The sequence below is a fragment of the Dryas octopetala genome, chromosome 2 (genome assembly GCF_963921425.1).
Source record: "Dryas octopetala chromosome 2, drDryOcto1.1, whole genome shotgun sequence".
NCBI lineage: Eukaryota > Viridiplantae > Streptophyta > Magnoliopsida > Rosales > Rosaceae > Dryas > Dryas octopetala.
In genome coordinates this window covers 32,712,330-32,734,763 of record NC_141367.1, presented here as the reverse complement: position 1 = coordinate 32,734,763, position 22,434 = coordinate 32,712,330, and the positions used below count along the sequence as shown (strand labels likewise).

At 36.2% G+C, this 22,434-nt stretch overlaps 2 protein-coding genes across 2 annotated transcripts; one reads left to right on the top strand and one right to left on the bottom strand.

Annotated features, from left to right (window-relative positions):
* The first annotated feature begins 3,557 nt into the window (after positions 1-3,557).
* LOC147295890 (helicase-like transcription factor CHR28) lies at positions 3,558-14,242 on the top strand. Its single transcript, XM_086231967.1, has 12 exons — positions 3,558-3,703; positions 5,396-5,606; positions 5,688-5,886; positions 5,979-6,610; positions 7,930-8,001; positions 8,083-8,160; positions 8,269-9,175; positions 9,695-9,825; positions 10,513-10,734; positions 12,201-12,788; positions 13,037-13,246; positions 13,768-14,242. The coding sequence occupies exons 2-12, from the start codon at positions 5,496-5,498 to the stop codon at positions 13,870-13,872; spliced, it is 3,255 nt and encodes a 1,084-aa protein (XP_086088093.1). The 5' UTR covers positions 3,558-3,703; positions 5,396-5,495; the 3' UTR covers positions 13,873-14,242.
* Positions 14,243-16,256: 2,014 nt separating this feature from the next.
* Positions 16,257-18,123, bottom strand: LOC147295889 (Eukaryotic aspartyl protease family protein). The gene has a single exon (XM_086233246.1). It carries the CDS (start codon positions 18,011-18,013, stop codon positions 16,487-16,489), a length of 1,527 nt encoding a protein of 508 aa, XP_086089372.1. The 5' UTR covers positions 18,014-18,123; the 3' UTR covers positions 16,257-16,486.
* Between the last annotated feature and the right edge of the window lie 4,311 nt (positions 18,124-22,434).

Below are 22,434 nucleotides of genomic sequence, written 5' to 3'. Positions count from 1 at the left end.
CTTTTTTCTTTGCTCTGATGGGCCCTTGGGCTATTTTTCTTGTGGTCTCTGATGGGCTGTTGGGCCTAAGATAGAAACCTTCGTGAAACCAACTCCCAATTGTATAAAGACCCACATCAAGTTTATTCCCATAATTTTGTTGTGTCTTTGATTAGAACAGAGTGGTTGCACAATTTGAAAGCAAGGCCAATTGAAATTGCTAATCCAAAAATATATCTCTGTATTTCCCGTTCATCCCTTTGTAGCTTTGCTAGCTATTAACGTAACAACACACGGCATGGGCAATTGGGATTGGTCTTCCTCATCTACAAGTCTAAGACTCTCACAAATGACAATTAGTATAGCTTTTGTAACAACTTTTGTAAATATGGAGATCTATAGACTAGTGATAAAGAAAGGGTAAAGTAATCTTTTTTATTATTTTGTAAATTATTATGTAATAATTTTTCGTGTGGATAAATAGATATTTGCAAATAACTATTAATATATGTGTAGTACGTGTCCTATACAAAACAAACCAAACCATGGCATGCATGTATGTATAATGACAGTAGTATTCTCGGATTCTCCTTAACGTAGAGGTCAAGTCCATAATTCAACAAATTGAGACTTGTTGCAAGCTAGTGTTCTATGTATTCAAGGCTAATTATATATATAAGCTATAATCACATGCATTAATCTCGCTCTGACATAAAAAAAAAAAAAAAAAAAAAGTAAGATATTAAAGACAGCTGATCGATACTAAATAATTAAAGCTAGCTTGCTCGCTCAAGTACATAGTTCATTAGTAGCTAGGTACGTTGCTAAATGCTAATTGATATATGGCAGTGGATTAACAGAAGAAACCAAAGTTGCCATTATCAAAGTTGAGAGCATAACTGAAGGGATCATAGTGGCAGCTGAACCTCTTCATCTTGTGCTGCTTGGACATAGATTGCCTTCGAATCTCTGCTCGAACCCTCCAACACCAGCTCCTCAACTTTCTCTTCCCACACGCAATCACCCCATTCGGATCAAGACGCAACTCAATCACACTCACACCCATTTTAGTTCTAGGCTTCTAGCTTGATTGAGAACAAATTAATTAAAGCAACGGTGGAGACAGAGACAGAGACAGAGACACAGGATGGTGAGCGAGAGAGAGAGAGAGAGGAGTAGTAGCCACTAGCCACTAGCCACTAGGAGTGTTGTTTGTGGTTGTGGACCTCGTGGTGAGGCTTGGAGGGCAAGGCTTGACCTTAATTTAATTAGTTGAGATGAAGCCATGGCCCATGCATATATAGTGGAAGCGACTCCTGAGGCAAACCTCTCTGTACGGCTCTGTCTCTGTCTCTTTCGTAGTCAAGTCTCGTGAAGTGCTTTGTCGATGCTGTCAAGTCTACGGCGCTGTCTATGACTTCAAAGGGTGTGCATACGAATGCAATGCAAATAAGCTCTCATCCTTAAATGGAATACTAGCCTCTTGCCTCTTGCCATGTCAATTCATTTTTTTATTGTGTATTTTATTCTCATTGCTTTATATCTTTTCATCGTTTTTTTTTTACAGGTAGTTGAGTGGATTTTTATATTTTTTATAAATTTTATTTTAATAATTGTATTTTACAATTATACTTTTATTTATTAAGTTGTTTCTATATAACTTTTTTCTGTTTTTTTTATATGGCTATTTTGTTAAATAAAAGAATATTTTAAGCAATCTTTATTATTCTGGATGGAATATGAATCGGGTCACAAACTTGGAAACAAATCAAGCACTTAAATGAAGGCTAAGGCCCGGCAGATATTGTGCCTTCACCCGTCACTCTCAGCCTTTTAGGCTTTAGGCTTTTACCTGCCAACTCCCTCTAGTACTCTGTACTCTGCGGCCTCTGCCTTTTAATCACTTTAATTTTACCCCAATGCCCTTCACCGTTACCAATTTTCTTAATTTCGTGCTACTTTTACAGGAATTGTACCAGAAATCATGCACTCAGTGTGCTAGTCTGCTAGAAGCCTAGAACCAAATAAAAAAAGGAAACCCCCTTAAATTATTATTTTGCTTCGAAAAAAGGACCCAAAATGAATTTCGACCAAAAAAATATTAAGATAATTCATCTCAATCATATATTCATATATGTTGTTTTTGTTTTTAGGTTTGAGTTTTGACTTTAGAGAGGGAATTGAGGTTTGTTTGAGGTTCCAAGATGGATCAGCAATATAAGGTCAAGTAGTTATCCTTATCCATATAATTGAATTGAAATTTGAATGTGCTTGAATTGAAAGCTAGCCCATACAGCCCGCTGCCAAATAGCCAAATAGCCAATAGGAATGCTGAAGGCCCGTCGTTTTAGGGCTATGTTTGAGCTTCCAAAATCCAAAGTAAAAGAAAAAGGGTTTTATTCTTCTTTAACTTTTTAACATATTGTGTATAAAATTATAAAAGTAAGTTAGATTAGATTTCTTACCTTATAGAATAAAAATTATTAGGTACAATCGATACACCGACTCGTGATATAACTAATTTAACATGTAAAAATATTATTAAACGGTATATTTATATTAATAGGACATTGGATAATTAACTTTGACAGACAAAAACAAAGTCACAAAAAATAAAGTAAGAATGTTAATTCCAGTGATCGATTCCTCCGTTGTAACAACAAAAATTATTATTTTTTTGACTACCAAAATACATGATATCAAGTAGATTAAACTTGACTAATGTAGGATAAAATTACAACAACAGTTGACATTTAAATGAAATTTGCTCATTTTTCTTAGTTTTTTTTTTGTTACATTCTTAGTTTAACCCCTTGCTAAAATTACAAATAGATACATGAAGAAACCTAACTTATAAAAAAAATGTTTTGACATGTCACATGTGTGTTTAACCTTCTAGGCCCACCATTTTTATCTAAGTTGGACATCCAATATATGAAGAAAAAAACTGAAACCAAATCCAATATGACTTTTTACGAATCAAATTTTTTTCTTAAATATGAATTAATAAATGTTTCATATTTTTTTTATTTAAAAAAAACATACAATGATGAATTAGTTATATTTAGTATTAGATGCAAATTTCCAAAACACCAGTGGGCTTTCCACCTTCTCTGTTTCTCCGCTCAGCCCATCTTCTTTTTATACTGTCTGGTCAAGCGTTTCTAGGAACTTGTACTTGTAAAGTTGTAACTTGTAACTTGTAACTTGTTGACTTCCTAGAACTGTTGAACAAAAGGAGAAAAAAAAAAAGGAGTAAAAGAGTTTCCAAAATAAAAGAGTTTATTACTTTTTTTTTTTTTTGGATCTGGATATATCATATTCAAATGACTTTATAATTACCGACCAAAAAAATTAAAATTATGTTCACTCATACATTCATACTAGATTGTCGCTTTAATTATCTAGAATACTCAATATTTTAATAGAGACGTTGCGTTAGGAGCCTAGGATTATGAGAAAACAAAACAATTTTCGTTTGACGAAAAAATATTATTTTTTTCGCTTCCGTTAAAGTGTTATACTGTTATTTCAGAAAAAAAGTTGAAGACGTTAGTATTTATTAGTTTGACACTATTTTTCTTTTTTGTTTTTTTGGTCTTACGTTCGCAATAGAAGATCTCTTCCATTGTTCTAAACGCTACCGTTGGCTCTCTCTCCGTCTATCTCTCTTCCCTGAAAACCCTATAAACAGTGCGGAGAATCGGCCATTACAGCGTTACAGGTTTTGCTTCCCTTTTAATTTTTTGTTTCTCTTATGTTCTGTGTATTTGAATGTGTAAAGATTTGAACTTGGATTCACCATGATGAGCTTTGTACTGAACCAAAATGGCTTCGCTGATCACTTTTCTTATAACCATTGCATTATCTTTGCAATTGGCCATTCTCTTCTGGGTTTAACCTAAATTTTGTTGGTACTAATATCTATACAAAATTTGTAGCAATCGTTGAATTCTGGAAGGGCTTGTGAAGCTTGTTTATGGGTGTTGTATTTAGGACCTAGGTTATATTTGTATTTTTTTAAGAAAAATTATAGTCGGAGATGAGAGGATCAAGTTTCCATTATTGAGTATATTTAGGGCGTTCAGTAGTTATGCGACGAGAGAAGTTATTCCCTAATTCAAGTATTAGCCTTTTGATTTTACTAATATCAGGGTTCACTAGTAGCAGTCTACCATAGATTTTGAGCATCCGGCTATTTTTTTTTTTTTTTTTGATACCCAGAAATCCCCCAAACCCACTTGGCGGACCCAGGCTCGAAACTGGGGCCTCCTGCCAAACCCTACAATCTTTAGGAAGCAGGAAACTCTAGCAAATAGGTAGGTAGTAGCAATCGTTGAATTCTGGAAGGGCTTGTGAAGCTTGTTTATGGGTGTTGTATTTAGGACTTAGGTTATATTTGTATTTTTTTAAGAAAAATTATAGTCGGAGATGAGAGGATCAAGTTTCCATTATTGAGTATATTTAGGGTGTTCAGTAGTTATGCGACGAGAGAAGTTATTCCCTAATTCAAGTATTAGCCTTTTGATTTTACTAATATCAGGGTTCACTAGTAGCAGTCTACCATAGATTTTGAGCATCCGGCTTTTTTTTTTTTTTTTTGATACCCAGAAATCCCCCAAACCCACTTGGCGGACCCAGGCTCGAAACTGGGGCCTCCTGTCGGCTAATCAATTAAATGATCAGCCAAATCCTTGAATATCAAATGATCAATCAAACTGTTATTGGGTTATGCCTAGTTCGTACTGCATGTATCTAGATATACCCGTATGAAATCAAACAGTAACTGATAAGTACGTGATAATGCAACTTCCTTACGACCTTACCCTGCCTCTTCCAAGTTAAAATATTTCTTTTGGTGATACTTATTATGTTCGTTGGAGAGGCTTCCTGCCTTGCTAAGGTTTGCTTCTGTTTGACTTATCCTGGTAACAGTGAAGACCTGCATATAGGAATTAATCCCGATAGCTCTTGCATGAGTGTGGCCCTATGTAATGCTTCTAACCTCTGAACCAAAATCAACTTAATCTTCATTCTTAATTATGACACCTTTTCATTTCTTTTCATTGGATAAAAAAGGTCAGACATGCCTGTTAATTGATGCTTATTTTATATGTTTTCTTATTGTGTTTCAATAGTTATATAAAACTAATGAAGTGTTGATTAGACACGTATCTACTGTATTCTTATGATTATCACTTGAGATAACACGGATGATCTTATCTTCCTTAGTTGTTTTCCAAATCATCCCTTGATTTCATGCAGTAGTGATTTTATTCCTGTTTTGATGTTTTTTAAAATATGCTAGTTGTTTCACGCTTTCTATATAAGCTATATAACCATTATCTAAGCTATCGTATCACACAAGAAAAGACAGATAAATTGATCCTTCCTTCTTGCATCCATTCCTGTGCAGTTTGAAAAATTTTATTTCCCGTGCAAGAGGTTTCCAAAATCAAGTTTTTAACCACACCTTAATCTGCTGTTCTGGAGGAAGAGGGATGCAGTTTGCTTAGATGTTTGGTCATGTGGATCATCTTCATGATTTCTTTGATTCAACTTGGAGATGTTGCTCCTTTTTAAGTGGATGGATTGGCAGTTTCATCTCAAAGCATTGCACAGATGTGGTGAGTCATTTTAATAAAACCTGTTGCTCCTCTGGTTATGTTGCTGCACCATGAGATCTCGACAATACTTCTTAATTTCAGATTGGCTTACCTTCAAGGAACTCTCTTTCTAAATTCGTTGGAGAAAGGAAAACTCAACTTTCAACCTTCATGGCTCAAAGGGAATTTATAGATATTAGTTCGTCCGATAGTGAATTAGAGATGGAAGAGTCCTTATCTGTCATTGGTAGAATTCTTCCACATTGGGAATCTACATCTGGCTCAAATTCAAGGAGCCAAGGTTAGACTGGGTTTTGTATTTTAAGAGCCTGCCTATGTTTAAAGTTAAGTTCTATGTATTATTAATCACATGATAATTGATTAAATTTGCAGACTATGCTGGAAAGTCTAGAAAGGTGCCTTCCCCTAGAAGGGCATATGCTTCTAATGGAAGCTCTTCTAATGTTAATCACCATGCACAGGTGAAACAAAAGTTTCATCCTGGTTCAAGTGATGACATTAGAGCCTCCAATCGACAGGTTGTCCGAGAAGATGGTTCTACGCATTTCACAGAAAATGGAAATGTGAGTCAGCCGCAGACTATTAATTCACGAATTGCTAATATTTCTGCTACAGACTATGAGAAAATTTCATCCCAACATGCTCTGAAGAGGACCCTTCCATTATCTATTCAGCCAGCACCAAGCACTAAATTAAACACTGCAATAGATAACATGGCCCACCGTCGGTTTGGTGATACTTATGGAACCTCTTACCATTCAGCAGCGCCAAGTGTAACCAATAGCAAGGGCTTTATGAGAGACCATTCTCTCAGGGTCAATGGCAATGAATTTATTTTGTCTGAAGGCAGTGGAAGTAGGATCCTGCCTCCCTCTTTGATGCATGTAAAGTCATTTTCTACTTCCCAGTTTGCTAGTTCAAGTGAACCAGCATACCACCCTGGTGTAGGTGAAGAAAGGGTTGCTGAAAGTGACGAGAGACTGGTATATCAAGCTGCATTACAGGTATTTCTTTCCACCATTTCTAATATTGTTCAAAATGTCTGCACAGTGTAAATAAGATCTGGACCTTTTCCTTGTTTTGTATGAGTCTAAGTTAAATAATTGTCTAACCAGAAAGTTTAAGTAATTGGCATATTTTGCAATCTTTAGGAAGGATATGCTTTCATTATACAAGAATTATCTTTCACCACCACCCTTTTCACTGCTGGCACCTGCTCCATTCATCACCACTGTTGCCACTACCATCATTGTAATCTTTGACTAGCCACAACAGCACCACAGCTATCACCATATGTATTGGTCATGCTACAACCATCCATCCCCAACTCCTAAATTGGCACCACTGCTTCAACCACGCTCTTCACTGTGGTTGCCATCATCAGCCCCGCTATCACTACTGCCACCATATTCATAATTAATAAAAGAAATGTATCAGTAGTAGAATATATATATTTTGAGAAGAAACCAGTAAACCAGTAAACCAGTAAACTTGGAGACTTTCTTTTTAGTTTGATTTATCTTGATCAGGGGGAGTTATGTTTTAATTGTAATGTTTCTGCTGTATTTTCTAGTATGTTCTCTTGACTTAGATGAACATCTCGTCCATTTGTTTCCTATAAAATAAGAATTTTTTGAAACTGGTCTGCTGCTATTACAATTAAAACCCAAAACCCACTTACAATTTGGTGCTTTTACATTTCTGCTGCTATTAGAATTCTATATTTCTAGTATTGACCATTCTTAAAAATTGGTATGACTGTATAAGAGGATATGTGATGTTTCCTGTCCTAAATGCCATATATTGCTGTATATCCAGATGATACTGGTCTCTAGAAGTCTGGCAAGGACCTGAGCATAAGCTGTATTTTGGAGGGGTCTAAAGTGAAAATAGATTATTTCTGTGCAAATGTAGTTTTATTCAGATGTACTTGCCTACCATTTATGGTAATTATGTGAACTGAAAAAGAAACTAAAATTTTATGTCAGTATGTGATACTGAGATTGGCGAGCATACAGGGTTAGATTTAGGAAATGAAAGAGCATATAAATGCAAAACTACGATTTGCTAGCCTATATATTATAGAATCTGGCTAGCAGAGTTAGCAGACATCAGAAGTCTAGATGCAACCTGCATTTACACTTGGTATACCTACAAGTTTGTGTGAAATAGTTGAACATAGCATTGTTTGCAAGAGTTATTAATGCAGTTTTTGTGATATCTAAATGCAATCAGTGGAATAAGATTGGTCCTAGATATTGTTAACTTAAGTTGCACACCAACAAATCCTTTTTGAAGCACTAAGGAAGTTTGGTTCCTGCAGGATCTCAATCAACCAAAAGTTGAAGCTACTTTACCCGATGGTCTTTTGTCGGTCTCTCTTCTACGACATCAGGTGTTTTTCTCTATCTATTATAATTGGTTTTATCATTTTTGTGAATACATGTTTTTGAACTTAAATCCATTTACTTCACAGAAAATTGCCCTGGCATGGATGCTTCAGAAGGAAACTAGAAGTTTGCATTGTCTAGGCGGAATCTTAGCAGATGATCAGGTCATTCAATAATAGTCTTCTGACCTCTAAATCTGGCTTATTGTTTGATGCTTGGCTAAAGATTTTATCTGTTGCTGTACTTGGATTCATAATGCTTTTATCTTACAGGGCCTTGGTAAGACAATATCAATGATTGCGCTTATACAAATGCAGAGGTCTTTGGATTCAAAATCAAAATCTGAAGATTTAGGCAATCATGAAACTGAAGCTTTAAATTTGGATGATGACGAGGACAATGGCGGTGGTGGTTTGGATAAAGTCAATAAGACTGAAGAATGTGATGATCTTAAATCAACCCCAGCAGTTAGTACCTCTGCACGGCCATTCAAAAAGCAGAGGCCAGCAGCTGGTACATTGGTTGTATGTCCAGCAAGTGTTCTTCGACAGTGGGCTAGGGAGCTGGATGATAAGGTTTCTGAGGAAGCAAAGCTGTCGGTCCTTATTTATCATGGAGGCAGCAGGACGAAGAATCCTGAACAACTGGCTAGCTATGATGTGGTTCTCACAACATATGCTATTGTAACCAACGAAGTCCCAAAACAACCTTTAGTTGATGAGGATGAAGCTGATGAGAAAAATGGGGAAAAGTATGGATTATCTTCTGAATTTTCTATTAATAAGAAACGAAAAAAGGCTTCTATTGCCAGTAAGAAGGGAAAGAAGGGAAGAAAAGGAATTGACAGTTCCTCTATTGATTGTGGTTCTGGGCCACTTGCAAGAGTTGGTTGGTTTAGGGTAATACTGGATGAAGCTCAGACAATTAAGAATCACAGAACTCAAGTGGCTAGAGCCTGCTGTAGCCTTCGAGCCAAAAGAAGGTGGTGTCTATCTGGTACACCAATACAGAATGCAATTGATGATTTATACAGTTACTTCAGATTTCTGAAATATGACCCCTATGCTGTGTATAAATCATTCTACAATACCATTAAGGTTCCAATATCCAAAAATTCAATCAATGGTTACAAGAAGCTCCAAGCAGTTCTGAGGGCTATAATGCTGCGTCGAACAAAAGGTATGCTTTGTCCTAGTCATTTGGACTTTCTGGATAATTGGTAATTATTTCTGTTTGTGCCTTTTCAGTATTCATTAAACTTGATGTGCTCTAAATTCTTATGTGATCCATGCTAATATGCATAGTATGACATGAGTCTCTCATTTGTTTGCCTTTTTGGCTGTATATGTGGCTTTACTTTTCTTGTCAAATTAGGTAATTCGCTGAAAGGATTTAGCTTTCAAATTTGAATCCACTTGGCTTCACTTGTACTTATTCTTCTCTTCCCCTCCCCCTCCCCCTCCCCGATTAATCATGATTGTGGTTTGGTTGTTTATCTGATATATTTATTCTAGCTTTCTTTAGCTATTGATTTGTACAAACATGTCACTAATTGTTTTAAGCTATATATGTAGATCTATTAATAAAATGTCTAATATGTTATTACTCCAATGGTCTGAATTAGTATGGATGTGCTTGTTTACTTTGAACTTTGAATTATACTCTCTGGTGCTGATCATCAGTAATTATTGTGTATAGGAACATTGATTGATGGGCAACCTATAATTAATTTACCACCAAAAACAATATGCCTGAGTAAAGTGGAGTTCTCTTCTGAGGAGCGAGCCTTCTATACTAAGCTAGAAGCCGATTCACGCACTAAATTCAAGGTGCGTTGCCTATAATTTTATTCATTCTACTTAAGGTAGTGGATTCTGACTGTTTTGTACCATAGTCATCTGATTTTTCTTTTAAGGTCTCGAGTTGTAAATGAAAAATGTTGATAATAGATTTATTAAAGGAAAATAGATGTACAATGTTTCTTATGGGCCCAATACATGCTTACTTTGTTGTCTTTTTTATTCAAATTAAATAGATATTGTGTGTGGGGGGAACACCTTATTATACCAAATTTACGTTTCTTTATAGTATAGTATGTCATGCCCAAAATAGAGATTAAGGCTGGAACAAGTTGGGAAACAAAAGTGGTCATTTAATATTTTAATGATATCAGTCTTCAAAAATCTTTTCGATAATATGGTTCAAAGTAAAAGGTTAGCTGTACTTGTACATTACATTAGGGTCGAATAAAGAAAAGAAAAAAGTAAAGAAGGCATGGACGTGAACATTTGAACTTATGATACATGATTGAGACATGAGGAGAGCTTACTTGATGAGATCATCTGTTGTCACAAACAGTAATTGCACATGTTTACTCTCACATTCGGCCTACTATTTTTTCTTTTAAGCTTGGAGAGGAATGTCATTCAAGGCTTCAAACATATAAATTTTTTGGCATAAGTGTTTCTTTTCTTTTTACTAGATATTCTCATGCTAAATTCTATCGTACCTTGCAGGCGTATGCTGCTGCTGGCACAGTGAATCAAAACTATGCGAATATCCTTTTGATGCTTTTGCGCCTCCGGCAGGCTTGTGACCACCCACTGCTTGTTAAAGGATATGACTCTGACTGTGTTGGGAAAGATTCTGTAGAAATGGCAAGGAGACTTCCCAAGGATATGCTTATCCATCTATTGCATCTCCTGGAAACTTCCTTGGCCATTTGTCGTGTTTGCAATGTGAGCTTTCTTGAAACCTATCCCACATTTTTCCTTTGTGCAATGTGGCTTATGAAACCCTGTAAATTATGGATTATACTGTAAAACACATGGTCTGGAAGTTCACTGTAACAATTATACAGGGTCTTTGGTGTAGGCTACAGTTGCACATTTTTTTAAGTTGGAATTAGATTCTCTCTCTCTCTCTCTCTCTCTCTCTCTCTCTCTCTCTCTCTCTCTCTCTCTCTCTCCTCGTTTCTATTCTGAGAAAAAGTGAAACACATTATTATGTTAGATATATTTGAAAAACATCTATTTTGAGAAAGAGTAATGCTATTTGGACCAAATTAAGTGACCAAATGAGAGGGACCAAGTGAGGTGTCACTTGGGGAGGTGGTCCTCATCTCCATGTGGTCCCTCATCTCCACATCTCCCCAAGTGACACCTCACTTGGTCCCTCTCATTTGGTCATTTAATTTGGTCCAAATAGCATTACTCTTTGAGAAATTTTCAGCTACAAGCCTACATCATGCACAGCATGGAGGCTATGATGATTGCCTATTAATCTTAGTCTCTTAGATGGTGTTTGGTAAGACATGATAGATGAATGGCTGGGCTGCAATGCATAAAGTTGCAACTCTTTCCGCTGCCTGTTTAGGATAGTTCCTCCAAACCTTTCTTCTGCTAGGACATAGTATACAAACATCAGTATGTAACGATAATGGGTCAGTTTCTTTGCACCTCTTTGCAAAGCAGGGTAAGAAACTTTGACAAGCTACATGCTTCAATTAAGTAGTCAGCCAATTAATAGGTAATAGAGTACTCGTAATTCGTATTTGAAAATGGTGTCAGCATTTGAGAATAGTTTGAATCACAGAGACTTGTTTTCTTACTTTTGTCATTTTCTCAGTTTATTTATTTCTCATTACCTGAAAATATGTCATTGAGATGCAAATGTATTATTGGAAGTGAACTGTGGCTTGCATGGAACCTTGAGATTTTCTGTCTCTATTTTTTCCATTATACACTGTATATAGATGCAAGCAATACATTTCAACAAATATTCCTTTGTTCCACAAAACGTTAGATTGAAAACCATATGCTTTCCTTTGTTAGCTCTTAATATCTAATTATTTTTGCATTCTCCCTCTACACACATACATCCATATGTTTAAAATGTCTTTTTTTTTTTTTCTAATTAAAGAAAAAATTAATTATATAAATTTGAATAACATATATAGGCATGCTTAGCTAATTCTTAGGATTTTTTAAGGAATCTTGACACACTCCTTTTCAAACATGCTCGCGATCAGTGATTTTAATGTTGGCCATTCTTGTCAGTTACCCAGTAACTTTTAAGTATTTCTTATAGGAAGTTATTGCACTGATGATTCTCTTTGCAAATTGACAGCGTCCAAATAGTAAAAGACTTTTGTTTGAATATGGTGGACCTATCTAATTCTTCTAGCATTTGATTCTTTTGACAGGATCCACCCGAGGACCCTGTTGTTACTATGTGTGGCCATGTTTTCTGCTACCAGTGTGTATCAGAATATTTGACAGGCGATGACAATATGTGCCCTGCTACTGAATGTAAAGAACAAGTTGGTCCTGATGTTGTTTTCTCCAAATCCACTCTCATAAGTTGCATCTCTGATGATCTTGATGATAGTCCAGCGAATTCTCAGTTGCTTGAGAAAACAGTAGTGGTACAGAATGAGTATAGTTCATCTAAAATCAGAGCTATTATTGAGATTCTGCAGTCGCATTGCAAGTTAAATGGCCCAAATTTGGAACAATATAATTTTACAGGATGCAATGGAGACTCTTCTTTTGGAAACGAAAACACAGATGGTAGCTATTCAGGCATTGATGTTGTAAAGCACACAACAGTAGTTTCAAACTCACCAAATGACGGACCAATAAAAGCAATCATTTTCTCCCAATGGACTAAGATGTTGGACTTAGTTGAGATGTCATTGAACATGTGTTGTATACAGTACAGAAGGCTTGATGGCACAATGAGTCTGGCGTCAAGAGACAGGGCTGTCAAAGATTTCAACACTGATCCAGAGGTTTTTGTCCTTACCTTGATAAATTGCTGAAATAATGCATAACTGCTTTTATGTGTTTTCATCATTGTTTTTCTTCTTTTAAATGGGCAAGTTTGGAAAACCTGAACTTCATACTGATACTTATGTTAGATTGTGCTTTAGTGTACTACTTTGTTATGAGGAATTGTCAACACTATGTATGATTAACTTTTTTACTGCTTCAATCTGGTGATTAATTTCAAGATCTTAATGGTTGAGATTTATTGCAGATTACTGTTATGCTTATGTCACTGAAGGCAGGAAACCTTGGTCTAAACATGGTTGCTGCATGTCATGTTATCCTTTTGGATCTTTGGTGGAATCCAACTACTGAAGATCAAGCTGTTGATCGGGCACATAGAATTGGACAGACTCGACCTGTTACCGTCACACGTCTCACTATTAAGGATACGGTGGAGGACAGGATATTAGCTCTACAGGTATGATCTCTTACCTACTATTCCTACCACCCTGTTTGGATTTTTAGTGTTGATGTAATTCTCATTTTTCTTTAGTTTTCCTTTTTCTGCTCTAATTCTTGTTTTCTATAGGATGGTTTTTTAGAACTGTATCAGGTGCTAAAAATAGTATCTTGAACTATTCCATTTTCCTAGTATCAAAATTAAGTTCTAGGACTCAAAAAAAAATTTTGGTTGCTTTCTTTGTGCTTTCTTCTTTCCCTCGTTTCTTTGCAAGCCTTCTGAAACATTCACAAACTGTTCTATCAATTCTTATAATGTGAACTGTTGTGTATTTTTTTTTAACTATGTGTTTCCTAGTCTATGTTCCTTAATTATGATTGAAGGGTCAAGGATCCCTTTTATGTAGCAGAATTACATGTGCTAGGCTTTGGTCTGAAGGGTAGGACAGAGTCAAGGAGGGTCACTTAGGTTGGGATGTGAAGATGGAATACTCAAGCACAGACGGATAACATGTTGTCTTTTACTCCCTTGTTTTGCAGGAAGAGAAGAGAAAAATGGTTGCATCTGCTTTTGGTGAAGATCATAGTGGAGGCTCTGCAGCTCGTCTGACAGTTGAGGATCTCAGATACCTATTTATGGTTTAGAACACAACCAGGCCATTCACTTTTGTGTTTCGAGCTCAAGGATTTTTGCCACTGCTCAAAGCATGTCTAGAAACAAAATTTCAGAGAATTAAATATGAACCATGGTCGTGATAAATTAGGAAATGTGTTGTAGTGGTGCCTGTTGATGCAGAGCGCCTATGGGACTGATGGGTTTAGAGTCTTAGACACATTTGTATGATAACCTGCATCAGTTTTTGACTTCCTAGGCCAAACAAGGCATTTTTGTTCCCATCAAGTGCTGAGATAGCAAGCACAGTGCGGCTGTAAATATTCTAATATTTATTTATTGTAACAAGACTGTAGTGGACCTTCCTTTTATTTTTGTTAATATAATAGAAATGTCCTTTTATGTGATAATATTTGCAACGATATCGAATTGCTGGGATGAATTCTCAGTCGAAATAACTGTGATTTTCATGTGTGGAGGCATTGGTTGGACGAAATGTTATGGGAGTTGAAGTGGCTTGCATCAAGATGCTGCCTTGATGGGTTTAACGTATTCTTCTGAAATGAAATCTTTGGCTGTCCATGATAAATCGTCCGATCTCATTGGTTGTCACGTCACACCAGAGACATCAAATGTTGTAGAAAGAAGAAAAATAGATGAGAAGACTGAGCAGGCATGGTATGTTATGGACCTTAAAACATTGCTAGTTATGTCATGGTACATGTTCGACTTGAAAACACTACTTGTATATAACAGTTTAGGAGTTGCCTACATTTTGGATTTTGGTGAAAGGTAGGATGGAGGAAAATAAAAGTGGCTCACAACCGGCCTAGTGGAAAAAAGAAAAAAAAAAAAAAAGGGAGTACAAAATTATGGCTACTGTCAAATAATATGAAATTAGATTATTGTCCCTTGGAACCAAAGAAAATGAGGATCCCTACTGTAGAATAATATGATGCTTCTCTAACATATAAGATATCTAGGAATAGTAGTTAGAGGAAAAAAAAAAAAAAAAGTGAAAATTTTTAATGAATAGTATGATAACAAGTATGAAACGAAAGAAACAAGGTTTTATAATATTTTTGGATTTTTGAACTTAAAGTCTACTCCAGTGAATAAAGAACCGACAAGGTTTTCTTTCATGCATATTCTCCACCATATTCCTCTTTTCTCGGTTTCATGTCCCATTATTAGTTTTATTGCAAGCAAGAACTTTGTATGTCATACGCTCATACAGTCATACCCACCATTTCATCATATTAATGTTAGTGAGTTTTATTAGAAAAAAAAATAATTTGTACAGATTTTTCAATCAAATAATAAAATTTGGAAAACTTTATACTCCTTTTCAGTTTTAATTTCAATTCAATACATGATTTTATTTTTTTATTTTTTTTGCAAAAAAAAATGAAGAAAAAAAAAAGGTTGGGGCAATTGGGAAATAAAATTGAAAGTATATCCCAACTGATCCTAATTTGTAAGCAAAGCTCCCAGTGAGTCAATCATATTCCTTTTATTGATTCCCTTGCTTTCCCCAGTTTCACCAACAAATTCTGACTTTTGTGGGCCTAAATAAAGTGCTTACCATACCCATTACCCGAGGAGGTTTGATACAGGACCGAACAGCATACACCCACTCAAAAATCAACATCATTAATTTCATCTCTTCTATAAGTCTAAGTCTCTAAGAGATGGAAGTTAGAAGTAGTAGTGAGAATGTGGGATACTAAGTCGTTTAATTAATGGTGTTCCTAATCTCGCATATTTGAAAAGGGAACAAAAGTAACCTAAATTAATCTGAAATCTTGCAAAAGAGGAAAAAGTGAATGCCTTTGTAAAAGTCATTGCTTGAATGCACTCCAACTTGGGTAACACCAAAGCTAGACTAAGACCCTTAGTGATGGCTTCACATGTCCAAAACGGTGGTGGCTCCCTTAGCTCATGATTCAAAGTTCAAACAAACACCATAGCAGCCTTAATTAGAGTGAGAGGAGGAAAAGAAGGCTTTGGTTATGGGCAATGAGAAAATGTGTCAAAGCTCATGAGTCATGACCCATTTGTAGTTGGATATATGGGGTAAAAGGGCTCTCTTGGATCCTCATGTTTACATAGACATATAAAAAATAAAACTATGAAAAAGGGTGCTTTAAATTCTAATACCCAAGTAAAAGTAAGCTAATTAATGACCTTTTCTTTCTTGTGATTCTTTTTTGACTGTCTTCATTTTTCCCTTGGCCTTGGGAATGTTTGACTCTTTTATATCATCCCCTTGGCCTTTGTTTAATAAATAGGCATATGATCAAAAGCTTTTACTTTGCATTACTTTGTTCCAGGAGCATGATATCGTGATGCAATACGGCAATACCCACCCATGCCACTATTTTTACACTAGACCCTTTTCTCGTTAAGTGAAAAGTAAAAGGCATTACTTTAGACATAGTCCATAATATCACATTTACATACATTGACCCGAACAAAAGCCACATGGTATCAATACATGTAATAACTTTGGCGAACCTAATACACCTCATGAACATATTAACTAAGAGACTAGCTACCAAAATTCATGCATATATCTTTAAGCATATATATATTTGTACTAAAAATAAGCAATTAAGTATAGTAAATAGAAATAGTAGTAGGTAGCTAGCAGACATTGGGTCCAAATCCCACAAAACCATTGGCTCCATCAAATGAAATTTGGATCCCCTCTTGCTGAATGTTCCCGATTATGGAAAGTCCCTCAGGGGATGGCGCAAATGCAAAACAAAAGGTACCCTTGTCATCCACCGGAATCAGAAAATTCCTTGCTGGAAGGGTCAGGATCGGCCCACCCGAGAAATAAAAGGATACCGTTGGGACCCGCACCGACACAAACCCGTTTAGATCATAACACGTGTCAAAGATGGAAACTCCGGACACCCGGGGGAGGCCCGCGGTCTGCTGAGCAAAAGTGTTGCGGAAGGCCTCATAAGCCAACGTGGGGAATCTTGTGACGGCGGTGCCCGTGTCCATAACAACACCCCCATTGCCCAATTCGGTTTGCCGGAATACGTCTTCGGATATGGGTACCCGCATCCCTCCAACTCCAAGACCCGAAAGCCCCACAAAGTAGAAAGTGGGGGGGGCCCGTTGGTTCCGGATCAAAGGGACCCACGCGGCCCCCACCGGCATGGCCCCACGCCCAAATTCCAGAGAGCCGGTGGCGTCCGTGCCCCGGCTGACTAAACAGTAAGTAAAAGCAGCGCCGGTCTGGCCGGCGAGCTGACCCACAAAGGACATGGGCCCACCTCCAAGGCCCAAAAGGCCAGCGGCGCCAACAAACATGCCCCGATTGGTATGGCCGCAGCCGATGGCGAGGTTTCGGATGAGAGCGCGGCCGAAGGTGAGCGTTTCGAGGGCGAGGGTGCCCTGAGTGAAGGAGCCGTCGCCGTAGGAGGCCTGGTAGCGGCATCGGCCAGCGTGGCAGCCTGGTTTCTGGAGGCGGCCGCAGAGGGAGGAGGAACATGAGACTCCGCTATAAGAAGCAGACAAGGCCGGGTCGAAGATTGGGTCGGACTGGTGGTAGCATTGGGTACAAGGTTGACACTGGACCCACACAATATCACTACCGGAATCAATAACCACGTATTGGCTTCTTGGAGGACTACCCACGCCGATCCGTACAAAGTATTCGCCACTGCCTTGCTCCATACCCGAAACCACCTCCGACCCAAAACCCTCCATCAGCATATCAATATCAGAATTAGATGATGAATTGCCGTTGCTCTTGGTTAGCCGCTGAACCAGGCTAGCAACCCTTTTCACGTCCCTTTGAATGCGTGCATGAAAAAGGTGCCTATGGCTATGACTATGACCATGACCATGACCATGACCATCAAAGTTGCTGCTGTCGGATATCTTATCTCTGTGAACCACCTTCACCTTCCATTTGCCTCCACTACTACTTTCAGATTGATGAGTTTCGGTTTCATCAGTGCTAGTAATACTAGTACTACTGTTGGCTGCAGCGCCAGGCGGCCTGATTTTTGTTGCCGCGATTGTTTCTTTTACGTTAAACTCTTGAAAATCGGGGTAGGTTGAGAGGGAGGAAGTGGCAGTGGTACAACTGATTATTAAGACTAGTACTAGTATCACAGCAGCTGCCACCTTGATGAATACCATTGTTTTCATCGAATTGGTAGCCAGCTAGCTAGCTAGCACTAGTAGTACCAATCTAGCACTTAATGTGTAGTGTGTAAATTAAGGTAGGTGGCTTTGGGTTTGGGAGGTGGGAGGTGGGATTTATTTGCTTTGGGTTTCGGGGGGTGTGCATTAGTGCATGCATACATATCAATATATCATGGAGGCCAAAAAGGCCAAGTAGGGGTTTGGAATATAATTGAGTGATTGCCTTTTTGCCCAGCGGGCCTGCCCTGCCCTGATGGGTTTCTGTTTTGTTTTTGTATTTTAGTTTTTGGATTCACTGAGAAATTTCAGAGGGAACGTACTGTCTCATTTGTGCTTGTTCAACACTTCAACCCTTGTGTGTGTGTATTTTTTTTTTTTGTTGCCTTTTCGGACTACTAGTAATATCTTCACCAAACGATGCATACGAAACTAGTGGCACGCACCTACAAATAAACAAACAGATCCAACCATTCCAGCCTAAACAATGTATGATATGTGTTGATGTTGGCAAAAGTAAATTAAACCAAGTTAATCAACTAACTTTAATTCTTCTTAATTCATTCATTTTTATTATTTTAATCAATTAAGTAAGCTTATTTAAAAGTATAAGATTCCAACCCAAAATCAATAAGTAATAATATATAAGATCGAGGAATGATTGTTACTTTCCCATTTCTACCTTTTAATTCTACGTTTTCTCTTATAATTCTTATTCTACAGTAATTAATTGTAATTTCACGATAGAAATCGTTTATTTTCATGATCATATAACTATTATTAAATAAATCTACAATTTTAGTAACAATTAAATTTACCATCATTTTACGAAAAACTTAAACTTCCCAACATAGCTAGGTTTCTCTATTCTCCAACATTTTTTTTAAAATGTATAGTTCAATACAACCGGCCCCAAAGATTACATGCATGCATTGTTAATTTAAACATATATATATATATATATATATATAGTGGCCAGACTATAACCTTCATAGCCTTTTAAGATAGTTCATCACCTTTTTCTTTATTCAAAATAAGAGAGTAGGTGCATGTTTGTATAATAAATATATATGCTTTTATAACAAAGTTTACTTTTTTCTATGACCAACCTAAACAGTTATATATAATATATACCTAGTCGAATCAAAATATATATCATGCACATGTTTTTTTCTTCTTTAATCATATATATATGCTTCTTGGCCAAAAAAAAAAAATCATATATATATGCTTAGTTACACTTGCACCTTTGCAATAACCTCCTCCTCGTAGACGTACTCTGAGTGTGAATTCTTGTTTTTACTTTTTATAATTGTTTAAAATTAACTATGTGGTTTTAAAATTTTATTTAATTATTTTTTCAATATAAATTTCGAATTAAAAATGCTGTTTTCCAGGCACTATAGTATATAGTTTTGTGAGATATATATTATGTATATATATATCATGAAACCAAATTTCAATTATTAATAATGGCTTTATTAATTTGAGCTACCATGCATGCAAGGCATTGATCAATAGAGAGAATGTAGGTAGCTTCCTTTTTTGTTTTTTGGGTAAATAGATGAAGGTCGGTAGCTTCTTGTAATGTTGAATTAGTGTCCTCTGCGCAAGCGTAAATGCGTGATGCGACGCAGGCAACAGGTACACAGAGCTGAGAGCTGGGGACGACATGCATGCGGACATATTCATATATGCACGGCCGCACGGGAGAATAATATAAAGTAGCTTTTGCAAGTAACATACATGCATATATGCCTCTGACATGCACATCATCATCGATATTTATATATTATAATTAGGGTACTTTACCTATAAGCTAAAAATGAGTCATAAACTTAAGACACGGTTTATCCGATTCAATACTTAACTTTCAAGATAGAATTTTATCGAGCGCTCGGGATTTTTGCAAAGGACTCAGAACATGTAGATATATCGCTTACATATGCAAGCATCTATATCTACATGTAAATACATCTTAAAAACTGCATATACAAGCTCAAAATATTTTAAAAAGTGCATATGAAACTCCAAAATTAACTCTAAATGCTCAAAAACGCTGCAGCTTAATTTATTAACATTGTCGGCGACAAAAAAAAAAAAAGAATGTCTTTTGACTTAATTTTGTTTTTAGGTTAATTTTCACTTAAAAATCTTTCAAAAACTAAATTTAGGAGTAATTTATTATTATAATTATTGCAAAACATATAGAATATCATGCACTGATCGATGACTCCCCAAGACCTCGCCTACCCCCTCTTCCCCCATTATACTTTTTTTATGGCACGAGTAATGCAGCACAATCATGCCCATTCCAATTCCATTTTAGTGAGTGGAGAGAGAGAGAAAGAGAGAGAGAACTTCACCTTGAGCTAGCCTTGCCTTGAAATGCATGGTACATATCCTTCACCAAAGCCCATCATGCTTTTTTTTTTTTTTTTTTTTACTGAAGTCCATTATGGAAAAGTTTTTGCAAGATGGATTTTGTGCCTGTGGTTTGAATGAAATGCAAGCCCCGCAAGAGCTGTTTATGTTTTTAATTTGTTTCTTTAATTAATTTATTCTTCTTCTTTTTTTTTTTAATTTGTACCTCATAAAAGTTGAGTTTCTTTTTTGTTGAACATATATGATTAATTAGTAAAATAGTTAAAGAATGGGCCTACGTACCTTTCTCCCTTAATGATCGATCTAGTGGATTGTTAGTTTAAAAGCGAAGATTGCAATTGCATGCATATAATTAATCCAATTTTTTTATGGCTATAATGGCGGCTGAGGTCACTCTTTTGGCACAAGTCATTGCAATTTAATGGATATGATATGATCGAAATCATCTTACTTAATGAATTAAGATGGATTTGAATAAAGCGAAATCGGGGCTACTTTAGGATCGAGGGGCAATCTAGCTAGCTACCATCCATCAGATTATCAGGTTCATATATAGCTAGCTAAGGTATATATATAAATATCGATCCTTCCCAATTAACGTTTTGATCGATTTTATCAGAACTACCTCGAAAGGGCATATTTGAATTACTTACTTAGGAAATGTATATTATGATCGAGATGATTGAGTACAAGAATGATATTCTTGATCATTCTATATATATGTCTTAAATAATTAAGATCACTCTACTGATCAACTTTGCATGCCCATATATATGTGTGTGTGTGTGTGTGTGTGTGTGTGTGTCAATACCTCTAGGATAGTGTTACATATAAGAATCCCCAAGGCAAATATATATGACCAAAGGGCTGGGCATCATAGATAATACGTACGATTAACTTAAAACAGTTCAATATTAGAAAATAATTAAATCATGAATATTATTTTATTCAAATTAAATGACAGAAAAGATTCTAGCATGCATGCATATATGTCTGATGTCTCCACTAGCTAGCTAATATATATATATTCCATTATATATATAAGGATATCTCACTTATTGTTTCTTAATTAAATTTGATTTAATTTACACAAAATGAAATATAGCAAGGTTTCATAATTCATTATATATCAATTATTATGTGATTAAACAATTAATTATATATATCCTGAGGTTGTGGGCCGGACCGGATCGAAGAGATTAAGATACGTATCGGGATATTCAAATGAAATAATGGAGGATATATGAATTAATTATTATTGTTAATATACACGACAAGGCCAACCAAAATGAAGGGATTAAGGATATATATAGAAAATTAGGAAAGAAGAATAAGTGGGAATTTCACTGAGAATAGAAAATTGGATCACTCATCAGTTGGGAGGGCACGACATCCCAATAATTGTACCATTATGGCACCTAAAAGTTGTCCTTATTTTTAATACATATATACTAGTCTTATCATCCTTTAATTTAAGAGTGCTTTCATACGAATGTTGTTTTGTCTTCTTGGTATCCTACTATCCTCCCATAGTCCCATCCCATGATCATATTGTAATTAAGACTGTAGTAATATTGTTTGGAGTTTTCTAATACATTAATTAATAAATGATCACACCCATTACAGAGTTGTCTTTGGAAAGAAATGTACTGATAAAGGAGAAGCTAATGCACACAAAAAACAAGTTAAAAGAGAAAAAAAAAAAAAAAAAAAGCAATCAATATCCCTCCCATAAGCTAATAGGTGTTAAAAAATAAAAACAGCCACTTGAACAACGTACATCGAGCATAAGCTTATAAGGGCTGGCTGTCTTTACAACTTCTCCAGAAAATGAACCACTTGGACACACTCACACACACAAATATTACAAATTTAATTATCGACAAAGCATACATTGTGAACAAGCTAGCAGTAGAGATGTATCCATCTTTCCCGCATGTGATTGTTTTCTGTGATGCAATATCTGAAATAAAAAACAAACAAACGTACTCAAGTTAAATATATATTTTCTATCTATTAAACTCGTAATTCCTAGAAAAGTT

Excerpts from the sequence above, each read along its gene's own strand:
- LOC147295889 (XM_086233246.1), bottom strand. The coding sequence starts at position 18,013 with ATGAAAACAATGGTATTCATCAAGGTGGCAGCTGCTGTGATACTAGTA.
- LOC147295890 (XM_086231967.1), top strand. The coding sequence starts at position 5,496 with ATGTTTGGTCATGTGGATCATCTTCATGATTTCTTTGATTCAACTTGG. Across the intron at positions 8,002-8,082 it reads TCTCTCTTCTACGACATCAG|AAAATTGCCCTGGCATGGAT; the intron begins GTGTTTTTCTCT and ends TTTACTTCACAG. Across the intron at positions 9,176-9,694 it reads AATGCTGCGTCGAACAAAAG|GAACATTGATTGATGGGCAA; the intron begins GTATGCTTTGTC and ends TATTGTGTATAG.